Here is a 14274-nt window from a genome sequence, read left to right on the forward strand (position 1 = left end):
AGAAGCGAAACATCGATTTCATTTGAATCGATTAAATTAGTTTGCGCAGTAAAATCTTCAACCTCATATGGTCATATGGACCAAGTATCTCGGTATGAGAAGTGATTTCGTCGTTTAGTTGAGCATAGCGCAACTTTTTGTCATGTAATTCTAAAATGAACAAAATAAATATAGTCTCGTAAAATTTATTAGCCTACGTGTTAATAGCACAAATCGAGCGCGAAATAGTAAGCTCGAATCCGGAAATAAAACGAAGTCATTCTGCTATTCACATCTCAATTTGGTTGATCAAATCGGGCGTCTCAGCGATGAGAATGACCCAATATTTCACTATCACGTTCCCTTTGATCGAAGATATCTTGCGTTGTACCGTTATAGATGATTACAATCTTTTTGTATTGATAATTCCTATCAATGTACGTGCACCCGGCTGTATTTCAACTATAGGCTATTGGCAACGTAAAACCTGTTCAAAATGCAGGTTGGATACTGAAAAACGAATTTCGCGGGTGGCATCAAAGGCAGACATGCCAAATCTTCTACGAACAGTGTTCGAACACGCGTCACCTAATCAAAGATATATTGCGATGTAGTGGTCATTTACTGTTACAGTCCTGTTTCAAGGATGGAAAGTTATAAAGCGCTCGCGGCACATTTACAAGAAAGTTGCATCGAAAATCGAATCAGGTGTTAATGTGAATGTACCCAGGCTTATTTGCTGACAAGCCCACCCTTATTCCGAGTGTGGCGAGATAGCGCAGTGGTATATAATCCACAGCTGTAACACCAATGGGTTGAGGGTTCGAGTCCGACCAAGGTCGACCCCAGAATTTCTACCCAAGTGTTGAAGGTTTATCTAGGCTCCTTCTCGCCATATCATCCGTGTAAGCGGTGTCTTATAAATAAATATGCTTGCTTTGTGCCTGTACAAGATCACTATGTTGAGTACTATAGTTAAAGACCGAGGCATACCGAAAATCGTTACTACAATGGCGGTATCATGGAAACCGACAAGATAGCATAATGGTTACGCGTCCGGCTTCTTGATCGGTCGATCGTGGGTTCGATCCCCGGCCGGGTCAGACCAAAGACCTGATTAGTAACACTGGTATCCATGGCTTCCCTGCTTGGCGCTCATGCATTACTGGGATAGCATGGAGGGTGGTGCAAGACTTTTCAAGCAGCGCCTCTTGGCTGCAGCTTTCAATTTCAGTCAAAACTGACGAAAACATGTTCACATACTCCAATGACAATTATAATTTCATTATACTTATCATGGAATAGCATTAGGAAGAGACATCCAAAACTTATCAAATTTTTCGTGAAAAGGAGCTGTTCCTCTTCTACAAAACGATCGTTAGGTTTAAAAATGGATTAGTTATCTATAGATAGCCTACACGTCTATATTTGTTTACAGTATATCTTGAGAAGTATTGTTAAAGTGTAAGTTGAACCCCAGACTTTTTGTTTTGTTTATTATTTGATTTGAAACGAATCAAATAATTTATTCGGGAAATAGCAGCCCAGTTATGATCTGAGCATCAACCCCTCATCGCAAATAGCATGATTGGCTTCCTGAACATGGCCCTATTGGGCTAGTCATCTGCTATTGAAAAAGGTAGACCGTTTTCAATTAGGTCATGCTTGTCTGCATGCGTCTTCAATATTATAGAGTTCTTTTACAAAATTCAAGAAAGATTCGCTGCACACCTGACAATTTTTTACTGAGTGTACACCAGTGTGCCACGACACTCAGTTTGGGAACCACTGTTATAGATACTGATATTATAATTGAAGTATGCATAGACATTAGCTTAGTACCCACTACCAGTCATCGACATGAAGCGCGAGTCATCATAAGAAAACCGCAAGTGAGAGGCGGTGGTGAATTTGAATGTTTGGTGGGAAATCGGGAAAACCACCTCTCTCGTTAGCATTTGTTTAATTATCTGAGTCGGATTCGAATTGAAAGGAGGTTTCTGGTTTACGTCCCGTGGTTCGGAATTTATTTGCAATTTTGCGAACCCATTGCAATTTTTTCTTAGGGGATCGCCGTCGAGGAAAAATGTCGATAACGGATTCCATATTGTTCTTTCTTCTTCCTTGCACTCTGATAAACAAACAATATCTTCATTATTTAAACATGTCTGCAAACTATCTGGACGATCAAGATGGGCAGCGACCGATTGTGTGTACGTCATTAGGCAGTAAAAAATTCAAATCAACTTTTTGTAGAGGATATGTGCTCATATTTGTTCCGATTTCATACCAAGTACATTGGTGCTATCCAATGTGAAATGGAAACAAATGTCATCTCATTGCCGGCTCGTTTTTTTCTGTTTCGCATCATGTACTGATCGATTTGCTAATCAGAGTATGCGACAACCCGTCCCAGTAACAAAATGTCTAATGCCCGTACTTCAGTAATTTTCACACCTTCAGTTGCAACAATTCTAATACTTAAGAACTCGAGTAAAAATTTGACGGGATACTTCTGTACTAGGGGTTATTAAAGTATTGGTCTTGATCCAAAGTCGGTTATAAAATTGGGCCGCGGGCGTCCAATCCGATTGTTATTATCTTGCAAAAACAAATTTTCGCGACATCCTATGCTTGCTTTGTGCCTGTACAAGATCACTATATACTATGTTGAGTACTATAGTTAAAGACCGAGGCATGCCGAAAGTCGTTACTACAATGGAGATACCTTAGTATTGCACAAATTGGTTTATTGTCATGATAAGATTTGTTTGACATTGGTTTCTCTGGAAAGGTCTATCTTGCGCGGGTATTACTCGGGCAGGGTAGAGGGAAGGAAAATGCGGGCGTAATTGCCGCACCCGATATTTTTAGTACACATACTTTACAGAAATAAATCAACTTTATTCTCAATTGTGAAAGAGCAGAATATTCCTAGTATCGTTTAACGCCACTGGGGGCCCGCGCCGGGACACACGAAGACATAACGTTTCAGCCTATACATGCGGCTGCGGTCAAAACGCGGTGCTGAAAACGCATGATAAATGCGATAAAACGTTGGCCCAAAATGACCGGTTTTTGAAATGATCGGTATAGCCCCGTCCTTGCAATCTGAGCCACAGACTATGTTGCCAACAAAAGAAAATAATGTACCCCGATTTGAAATCGTGTTTCATAGAACTGCATTGCGTGCAACTGGATTTCTACACTATATTTTCCTTTGCGTGCAGGTTATTTGTCGACTTTAGGCGTATCAAAGAATCAATTCTACGAGTATCTTGTCGAAGCTCAGTAATTCCCCCAAGAAAATGAGATCTAGGCAGTCGTATAGTCATATACTCTATACAGCAAGCAATCATACATTGAAGTGGCGCAATACCGTTGAAGATCGACTTCAGTATAAGACATTGGCAGAAGTGTTGAGTAACGTAGAAGCTTTTCTAACGAAGCTTCGTAACGTCACTATCCGACATCATAATAATTGATAATTTATTATTAATTTAAAAACAAACTGATCGCGTCGCAATTTCTCTATGCTGTTGTGTGAAGCCGGGTGAATGAGAGAATTGATCGACCATGAAATGGATGGATAAATCTCAATCCTAATTTTAGACCGGTTGGATTTCACGACATCTACTCACTTCCTATTAAATTCTTCGTCGAGTTTCCGCCATTTTTCGTGATACACGGCTGAAATGAGAAATTTGCAAAGCATAAAATAGTTGTTAGTAACCGATGTATGCATCCTTTAATTTGTGCTTTGTTGCTGAACATATTACGTGTTACTAGAAACAAAGATATCAAGGTATTGTTTATTGCGATTGCGATTGCGATACACGGCGCTTATCTATTATTTTAATATTCAAATCATATTCCATTCGGTAATGGCTGAAATATCAAGTACAAGTCCAGACCCATGTATTAGGTAATCATGAATGTATATCCAATCAAAATCCATCACTAAGTAATCAAATCCGCTTCTTTCATATCCTAATTCAAGTGTATATGATTTCCTTATATAAACCACTAACTTCGTTCTCGAGACACATTTCCTTCATAATATCGACTGCAAACGATCCAGAATTACTATTCTAAAGAGCTTCTTGGAGGTACAGAACTTCAATATACAATTAAATAGTATATTCATATTGAAATGAACCCGAACCGACACTCGTCAGGGGTAATCGTCAGCAACTAGTAGAGAATTGGAAAGAACATTGTATATCAACAATCGTATCACAAAATATGACGTCACCAGCATGAAATTTCGAATGAGAGAACGTTCAATGTACTATTTTTAGGTGATACACGAACTCCTTTTGTTGACAGAGTTTTGGTTGGTGTATTTTGATAAAAGTTGATTCCAAGGCACACAAATGGAATTGTGAACGACCTCGACCTACGATTCGAAATATTCGGGTTCATTTCAATATGAATATACTATTTAATTACTATTCTGCTTAAATAACCACATAAAGTACAACAGTGAATAAGAACGTGGCAGATATTTTGCAAAGTGTTTAGCAGGGATGGCACGCGACATCAATGGCATATGAATTCATAGAGTGGAATGGTGCAAATCGTGACAATATTTATTTTTGTTTCAGTTCGAATAAGGTAATCTGCATATGCATAATATACGTATATCTAATCCAATTATGCCAAAGAGGTTGAAATCACTTTGATAGTTTGAAAACATTCCTACAATATGCGGCCAAGAATTTACGTGCTGACAAATCGATTCAAATCACTTAAATTTACATACGATGAATATTTGTACCCGTTACACGTTCTGTGAGATACGTTTACAAAACGAATGATTCGCGTATTCGTTTTGACATCAAAGGTCACTAGAGCAAAGTAATTCCGAATGCTATTTCAAGATTTATAGTACATAATTTAGTTGGACAAAACGATTTCGGACTCGTTACAATGTCGGTAATTGTAATTCAGTTATGCTTGAAGAATGCACGTCGTATATCAACTAAAATTCCGGGGATACGTATGACTGCCAATATAATAAGTAGGATGATGTATGTGAGAAAACAACATACCATTCAGATATGAGGTCAGTAACAAAGTACTTCTACTTGATCTGAGTACTCAAAGAGTTTTGCACACTTGCATCGCTTAATAAAGTGGTTATTAGTTTAGACTGCTTTCATTTCCACTTGTAACAGTTATTAGACAACTTACTTCATAAGGTTTCGTTAAAATAAAGTTTTTACAGTTACGACATTTTCTACTTCCACATGAAGAAATTATGCTATTTCTTGGCAATTGCTACAACTATTTGCATTTTCAGTACGAGCTTACGGTATTACTTTTATTTCTACTTGAGTGTCAACGGTGTCTACATTGACCAGCTCTGGTCGTCCATGAACTCTCGTTAGAAATACTACTCACAGATGTCACAAAAAAGGCTACAAAAGTGATAAATGTCTTCCCATAACTTTAAAAGTATATGAAAGTGGCCGAAAATATTTTGAATCATCACCCTCTTATCAAGCTTGATATATCTTTATCACACCACTGAAAGCTAAAGATATAATCCTCTGCGAAGTACTCAAAGTAGTTTCATCGTTAAAGCAGTGAACTCGGAGTATTTTTACCATGATGAAACTGTTTTTGATATTGTGATGATCCTGTCATTCGATCTGATTTTAATTTCGCCCTCGATGCGAACGATGTATTTCGCACAAACAGATCAAACCACATACGAACGACGTAATCCTAAATAACTCTGGCATGATAGGCAACATGTACAGAACGAGTAGTAGACTATGAGATCGTGTGTTTTTTACTTGGTGTAGCATGCCGGACTTGGTTTTTGCTTCGTTTCCGTAGTTTGGCTAATACGGGTGAAATACAACTGCGGTCTCATTTGATGAGATTGCAACCACCAGTATTTGATATACCATATACAACTCATGTAAGATAGGATGCAACTGAACAATGACTTGCATTCGATAACTTTCAATACAGTATCCTGATCATTTGCAATCTTCTGAACTTTCTCAAATTCGTCTCCTTCCAACATATAAAAATCCGCTTCGTATGCCAATGGTATTTTCTTCACCTTCGAGTTGTTGACGAAAGACAAGATCTGGGCGAGTGAAGCACCGTACGATAAGATGCATCTGATATAGTCGATCTGCAATGGGAGATTATTATGATGCTTACCGCCATTGTTGGCCGTTTTACCAGGGCTCTGATTTGTTACAAGCTTCTCTAGATAAACTTATTACAAAGAATTACCAACTCCGAAACTGCAGTGGATATCTCGGGCTGGGACAATAAGATAATTCATTTGATTGGGACTCGTACGGTACGGCATAATTTAATGATAAAGTTGTGATGGTGGGAGAAGTACACTCAATATATGCCAATAATACCGGATAATGAGTACTATACCTTCTTTTGCTGACATGATTCCTCTATCTTTCTGAAGTCATTCTTATTCGATACACAGAACATCGCATGGATATTGCCGAAAACTGAAAATGCACTCCCGCGCTTCAAAATTCTGTTGTAATCGTCATCGGATGTCTGGCCATTCACCGCAATATCCAGGTGTGCCACCTCAAATGAGAAGAGATGTTGATTAATTTTGACATAAAATACGGTCATTTATTGTAACATTTATCTCCGGACGTTCACATAGCCGCTGAAGCGATCAACGGGATCTATGCACAATGAAAGGATAGGGAAATATGAATGCATCTGAAACTAATGTTTCTCCAACTCCATCATCGCAGTCTGTTGATACACTGCGTGATTATGATCAAGTTACTGCATGTAATTCGGCTGCTGGACAGCTTCCCTTATCCCATCCATAATGCGCTGATTATTACAATTGCACTCAATTTCCTATAGTTGCTCGTGGCCGTTCTCTTTTTCATTTGAAGGTCCTGGAATGTGCGATCATAAAGCCGCCAAAGCCGATTTGATTCACCCTAGTTCGCTACTAATGAGAGTCTGTCGAGAAGCTTTTAGCGAATAAATTAACAATATGAAGCTATTGTTTCGCTCATCTGAAAATATTTCGAAAATCAAATCAGGATCTTACCTGATACTTTTCCACATAAGTTTCAATTAACGACCAACCGACATCTTCTTCTCGCGTAAATGTACAATCGAGCAATATCTTGGTTATCTGAACACAATATTGGTTTAATGAGGAAAGATGACGTAATTTAAACGATCAACCATTGTAATCATTCTTCATATAATTACACGACAATGGTGATTGGTTAAATTATTTCATTCTACAAAATGCATACATTACATTTGCTTTAGTCCAGTGATTTCCAACCGCGGCCCCGATAACCGCATGCGGCCCCCAGCTAGCCTACTTGCGGCCCCAGAAAATGTTAAGAAATCGAGTTATGACAAAAACTAAAATTTATATTTATAAAATCCACTTGCTTGGCTTTGAGTCTGGAGTTTTTAATTAGGATTGCGGAAAAGTCGCGAGTAGACTGCTATCGTTACGTCACTAGGGAAAGACAGGACCGTAACTGCTACACGCCAAACCCCCAACGGGGGGGGGGGGGGGGAGGGGGGCGAGCTCGGACGGGCCATAAAATTATTTCGTAAATTAGCATAAATTATAGAATATTTCTTCACAATTTATGCATCTTTTTCAAAATATTTTCGCTCTAGGCGTGATTTCATGCTGCCAAATATCTTGATTTTTGGGTATTCATCACCAAGAAAAAATGCGTAGGATTTATAGAAATGGTCATATCGGCGTTGGCCATTACCGCGCCACGACGCACCAATACATATTAAGTTTTAGGCCATGTAACATGCGACTCCAAGAAGTGTGTCAGAACGATCGGCAGCGACAAAACCTTGGCCGAACAGGACTGCCCTTACGATGACCGAAAACTTCGTTATATATACAAAATACTGCCTTGGCAATCTGAACCCCACGAGACAGGGAAAAATTATATTCCAATGAAGAAATACCAATTTCAAGTCGTGTGCATCTTTTAGTTTAGTAGCCTACGTTTGGGCGATTCTTTTTTGTTGTTGTTGATATAGCAGACAGGAGGTCACGAAATAACATGTTACGGAATCATACTAACGGGCCCTACAGTTTCCAAGACACCTCACTCAGCTCTACCGGTTAATCTGATTACGTGAGCAGCAAGGACAAGAAATTGAGAGCAATATATATGCAATTCCCTATCATATTGACCGAAGAATCCAAAATTCCGCGCTGGCCCACTTAACAGTAAACCAACCTTCGTGGCAACAGCGAACAAGGTAATAGGGGTAGGTTTATCACCCTATGGGACCCCAAGACCCAAGTTTATTTTATTTTTATTTATTATTATTATTATTTTTTTGGGGGGCTGACGAAGTGCTGTTTCGTTCCTGCCAACGGGTATACGCCCGAAGATGTTTAGTTATTATTGATGTGTCCTACCTTTTCAAACACACCTCCCTCGGCTCTACCTGTAAAACTGATTACGTGAGCAGAGAGAGGATAAAAATTGATGGCAATATATATTCGATTCCCGATTATATTGACCGATTCAATCAAGATTTACAGAAAATTTTCGCGCTTCGCCCGTCTAGGCGATAAAAACTGAGTCACTAAACTGCCCCGAAAGCAGCATAATTGGTAGTCCTATAGCTCACGATCGAAGCGTCCGAATAATTTGTTAGGTTCGGTCATTATCGAAAGCTAGTGTCGCACTGATTCCAAAAATACGAATTGAAATCTCGCCAGGGCAATAAAACTACTTCGAAATAGCCATGAGAGGTCGATTGTTCTGAACGATGGGAGCGCAGCAGCACAATGACTATAACAATGGCCAATGGCGTCGAGCGATTGATCGGAACACTGCCAATTTTCATATTTTGATGACTATTTTGGGTCCGTTTAATTGCAATGGTATTCGTGCGGCCCCGACCGTACTCTGAAATTCTAAATTTGGCCCTGACACCGAAAAAGTTTGGGAACCACTGCTTTAGTCGCATCCCAATTATGGTTATTTGTTAAAATCTACCTATAAATATGTCATGTATTATACAAAAGTATGATATAGACAGCGGTGGTCAAAGTATTCGTCGTCGGTACTCAAGCAGTAGCAGTAGACGTAGCGATATACACATGTAAGTACAATTGTAGGTACTCCAGGAAAAACTTTGTTTAAAATTTGCAAACTGTCAAATGGAAGTGGAATTTGTCTGAAATCATAACCAAATGCGAAAGTAGTGCAAGTAGGAGAAATCTACTTGAAGTACGACGTCAAGTAGAATTACTTCGTTACTGGTCACCATGTATACCCGAAGGCTCAATCTTACCCGAATCGTGGACCATATCGTACATACCTAATCGTTTTGTACTAGTCGCAGCGAAGCATTTGGCAATTTAAAAGACCAGTCACCACCGAAAAACTGCCAATTATTAGTGAATCAACGACTAAAAATAATGTTGGAGCCCACTTACTTCTGGGCACTTTGCAGACCTTGGATTTTCTATTTTCACTTGACACGTCTTTCAAAGAGCAGTTGTTGTTTATTAAACAGAAAAATTGGCGCTTATCGCCTGACGGCCTTTTGCACCACGGTCATTGAGCATAGTACACAAATAAAGGAGGTAACACGAAATAATGATCAATAGCACAAAGATTAATAGCACAATGAAGTAGAATCAATCAAGTGAGATAAGGCGATTACACAAATTGACGCACGTACGAACATAACAGAAATAAATTACAGACTATACGGTTGTAAATAGCGGTTGCACGATAACACAAATTCAACGACATACGGGACTATTCGAGAATCAGTGAGCAAATCATCAATACAGAAATTCACTTTTAATTGAACACATTTATCAATAAGAAATGAACGATGAAAGTCATATTTAGGGCAACTAATTAAGAAAGGATCCACAGTTTCGGGGTAGCGGCAGTAACAACACGCAGGAGAGTCTACCATTCCAAGTTTAAACAAATGGCCATTTAATCGGCAATGACCCGATTGAAATCGAAGGATTATACTATCATAAAGGCGATTACCATAACCAGGGGACGGATGTAGAACAGAACTGTTGAAGGGCTTGTAACGTAGGCCGTTTTCGGAGCTCTGGTATTCTTGGTCCCACGATGCCATGCAGTGACGACGTATTATGTGCCGGGCTTCTTGTTCGGAGAGCGCCGGCATATCTTCGGAACTTGGCGGGGTGGTGGAGACATTCTTTGCCAATCTGTCAGCTTCTTCATTGCCGTGAATGCCCATGTGGCCGGGTATCCAAAGGAATGATACGTTGACGTCGAATTCCCTCAATCGAGACAGGGAGAATAATATCTCATAAAGCAGCTTATGGCGAGGATACATGTTGAAGTTGCGAATGCAAGCCAGGGCACTCGAACAATCTGACATGATCAGATATTCGGTTGACGAGTTGCGATTTCTTGTAATCCAACTCAGCGCTAGGTCGATCGCTATCATCTCAGTGAAGAAGACAGAATGCTCGGCTGAACAAGCCTGGGCAACTGAAACGTCAAGTGAAGGGATGCAAAACGCCGCTCCCCCTCCAATAAGCGATTTAGATCCGTCCGTGTATATTAGCGTGTGTGCATCGTAGTGATCGGCAACGTGACTTAAACAAGTCTGGTTATAGGCCTCAAAAACGCCACGTAAAGCATTCTCCGAGAGGAGAGATAAATCAACCCTTGGTTGAGGTAACAACCAAGGAGGAGACGAGGGAAGCCGGTACCTATCCAATATGAAGCCGTTGAATAGCGGTGATTTAGTATAGGTGTTGAATGTCTGAAAGCTTGGATTTGTGAGACTGTAAATGTCATGCCAGGAATCTTCAATAATTTGGCTGATGAACGAGTTTCTCGGGTCCTGGTTCATCAGGTGACACCGGTAATTCATTGAAATAAACTTGTGCCGCAGATGCAGAGGCATTTTCCGACATTCGGCTTGGATCACGCAAATCGGGGTGCTACGCATGGCATTTGTACAGATCCGTAAAGCTTTATTCTGGATAACCTTGATCTTCTTCAGATGTGTGGCCGGTGCAAAAAAGTACGCCGGCATTCCGTACTCGATGATGGAGCGAACGAGGGAACGGTAGACACACAGGAGACTCTTCTTACTGGCTCCCCAACTTGTCCCAGTGAGAGCTCTCAACAAATTTAGTCTTTTACTACATTTAGAGGAAATGTATTCGATATGTGCTTTGTAGGAGAGCCTCTTATCAAAAACGACGCCGAGATATTTGAATGTTTCCACGAACGGTATATTTGAACCATCCAGTTGGAGAGCAAGAGGAGGAACTTTTCTTTTATGTGTAAATAACATTACTACGGTTTTGGATTTGGACAAGAGCATACCCCACTTGTCACACCATTCTTGTATGGAGTCCAGGGAGCGCTGCATGGACAGAAGTAGGCTTGGGATGGAGAGACCGCAATCATAAAGTAAGAGGTCGTCGGCGAAGAGTGCATGGGAGGTGTTGACCAACAGGGGAAGGTCGGCCATCCTGACTGCAAAGAGCAGAGGACTGATGACACTACCCTGTGGCACGCCATTTTTTAAAAAATGAACGTTGGATAGAGAACCACCAACTCGAACTTGAAAAGATCGGTGTGACAGAAAATTCCTTATCCAATTCAACGTTTGGCCCTTTATTCCAAGCTCTGTTAGTTTGAACAAAAGACCGTTGCGCCATACCATATCATACGCGGACTGGATGTCCAAAAAGACTGCAATCACGGAATACCGATTGTTTACCGCTTTGTACACGGTATCATGAAGTTGCATGATGTTATCCATGGTGCTACGCCCATGACGAAATCCGGACTGAGAGGCGTTGAGAAGGGAGTTCGATTCCAAGTGCCATCTCAAGCGCCTCGTTGCCATCACCTCCATTACTTTACATAGGTGACTTGTCAGCGAAATGGGACGATAGGATTTAGCCGCAGCTGGGTCTTTCTCGCCTTTCAATATGGGGACAACAACTGAGTGTTTCCAGGTGTCGGGAAGAAAGCCATTACTCCAAGAAGAGTTGATCAAACGGAGGATATATGTTAGAGACTTGTCAGACAAGTGCTTCAACATGGGGTAAGCGATGTCGTCCAAGCCCGGGCTGGTGTTTCCTCGAGACGAAATGGCTGATCTCAGTTCGGCCATGGAAAAAGGACCGTTAATGACATCATTGTTAGGTGCTGAGAGACAGGTGATTCGGGAGGTTATTTGATCCTCAGCCGCTTCCTTCCTTGTTCGGAATGCAGACGTGTTAATTGCTATCACTGCTAACCGACGAAAAGTGCAAGGCTAGAGCGTCAGCCTTCGACCTGTCGTCACTACCCGTAACGACGCCACCAATAGTGATAGGAGGTATGATATTGTAGGAACGGACACCAGAAAAGGAGCGAACTACCTTCCAAACTTTGGAGTAATTGCCGGAATCATTCAGAGAAGAACAAAAGTTTTCCCAACTTTCCTTTTTAGAAGAAAGTATCATTTTCCGGCATTCCGACCGCAAGCGTTTATATTGGATGACATCATTTATGAGGAAAGTCCGTTTCATTTTGAGGAAAGCAGCTCTCCTTCGTCTTACAGCTCTATCGCAAGACGCATTCCACCATGGCACAGAAGGTTTTCGGTTCGAGAAATGAGACTTCGGAATTGATGAATGCGCCGCGTCCATTATGCATTCTGAAAGAGTCTTGTTCAAAAAGTTTACATCTTCATAGACCGAAGATTCTAAGCTCCTGTCGATTTTTCTCTCAAAGGCCGCCCAATCCGCTCTGCGAAAATTCCACGAGTTTTTCCTGTTTGTTTCATTTGAAAACTTCTCCTTGAAGGTAGTTATTACAAGAAAGTGGTCGCTACCCAGTAACCGATCCGTGACGTCGGTTCGGCACTTCGAAGATACGTCGGCTGACGCGATAGATAAATCAAGTAGCGAGTAGCGGTTTATGGCGTTGGAGGCAATATTAAGATGGGTTGGCGAGCTGCTATTTAACACCACCAATCCATTTTGGTCGAAAGCGTCAAATAGGAGACGGCCCCGTCGGTTATTTCGTTGCCCCCAGGAAAGATGGTGGGAATTAAAATCCCCGAAGATTATTGCACGATGTGACAGCGATTCAAGGAAAACAAAAGCGTCATCTTCTGAAACTGCGGTAGGGCTCATATAGACGTTGCAGATGCGTAGTTGACCGATGGATGTACATAACACTTCAATGCAAGATGGGGTGTCAAGTTGGATCTCAGTCGCGGGGAGAGATTCACGCACAAAAATGGCCAGGCCACCGGAATGAAGCGAGTTGTCTTTACGAAAGACCCGAAAACCCGTCAACTTGCGGGAATACTTATCGATGAGATGAGTCTCTTGAAGCAATATCACATCAGGGGTATTTGGTAGGTTGTGGACAAATTGCTTCAGCTCTGGTAGTTTACGATAAATACCTCTACAATTCCATTGGATGAAACGAAGAGCTTGATTAGACATTTATTTTAGGAGCAGGAGCCGAAAAACCATACTTAAGGCATGCTCTGGAAACGATTTCAAGCGCATTGCATTGACCTGATTTGGCAGCCTCCATCGTATATTCAACGATTCCTACAAGTAGGGAAAGTAACTGCGAAAGATCTGGGGTGGATGGTTGACACGGAGACATTAGGGTATTCTCTTCCAATTCGGTAGGCCTATGGCTGGCAACATGGTTAACCGTATTTTCTTTCGATTGGGTCTGACTGAAATGTCGCAAATCCCCGTGATTGGGAGCAGGAGCGGAAATTGTATGTTTGCTAAGGATCGAACTGATTTTGGTGCGACGCGGTCGTGGTTGTCGGAAAGATGTGGAGGAGTCGTTAGCGAGGACTTCACTAAAAGTCCTGTGCATATGAGACGTAGGCAAAGAGGTAGCAACGGTGGCAGAGTTTAACACGACCTTCGCTTCGGAATAACTGATTTTTGTACGTTCTTTGATAATTTGCAGTTTAGCTTCGGTTTTATATACGCTACAACCGCCATATGCGGCACTGTGAGGTTTTTTGCAGTTGATGCAAAATTTATCCTTCGTGCGCGAGGCATGGTCGTGGTCAGAACTACCACATTTGCTACAAGTTGCTTTTCCTCTACACGATTCTTTGGAGTGGCCGTACCTGTTGCAGCGATAGCATCTCAAAGGGGGAGGATTATAAGGCCTAGTCTAGAACCGAAGGTAAGAGAAATTCACACTCTCAGGTACTTTGTCACAGCGGAAGTAAGAGAACGACGGAACAGGAGTCGTAACCTTTGTCGACTTTCCT

The 14274-nt window shown here is 41.2% G+C and overlaps 2 protein-coding genes across 2 annotated transcripts; both read right to left on the reverse strand.

The window, feature by feature from the left end:
- Window positions 1-5779: 5779 nt before the first annotated feature.
- On the reverse strand, window positions 5780-12144 carry LOC145454301 (uncharacterized). Its single transcript, XM_080332294.1, has 3 exons — window positions 10045-12144; window positions 7049-7135; window positions 5780-6133 (listed from the first exon to the last, which is right to left on the reverse strand). Exons 1-3 carry the CDS (start codon window positions 12142-12144, stop codon window positions 5780-5782), a joined length of 2541 nt encoding a protein of 846 aa, XP_080188420.1.
- Window positions 12145-12250: 106 nt separating this feature from the next.
- Window positions 12251-13471, reverse strand: LOC145454304 (uncharacterized). Its single transcript, XM_080332298.1, has one exon. It carries the CDS (start codon window positions 13469-13471, stop codon window positions 12251-12253), a length of 1221 nt encoding a protein of 406 aa, XP_080188424.1.
- Between the last annotated feature and the right edge of the window lie 803 nt (window positions 13472-14274).

Source organism: Botryllus schlosseri, chromosome 13 (assembly GCF_051294905.1).
Source record: "Botryllus schlosseri isolate E-star chromosome 13, Bs_hap1, whole genome shotgun sequence".
In the NCBI taxonomy this organism is placed as follows: domain Eukaryota; kingdom Metazoa; phylum Chordata; class Ascidiacea; order Stolidobranchia; family Styelidae; genus Botryllus; species Botryllus schlosseri.

What these genes read in the sequence shown, in the direction of transcription:
- LOC145454304 (XM_080332298.1), bottom strand. Translation starts at nt 13,471, where the DNA reads ATGTCTAATCAAGCTCTTCGTTTCATCCAATGGAATTGTAGAGGTATT.
- LOC145454301 (XM_080332294.1), bottom strand. Translation starts at nt 12,144, where the DNA reads ATGGCCGAACTGAGATCAGCCATTTCGTCTCGAGGAAACACCAGCCCG. An exon ending in ACAAGCCCTTCAACAGTTCT is followed by an intron (nt 7,136 to 10,044) that starts GTTCTACATCCG and finishes TATTGTGTTCAG; the next exon opens with ATAACCAAGATATTGCTCGA. An exon ending in CTTATGTGGAAAAGTATCAG is followed by an intron (nt 6,134 to 7,048) that starts GTAAGATCCTGA and finishes CTCCCATTGCAG; the next exon opens with ATCGACTATATCAGATGCAT.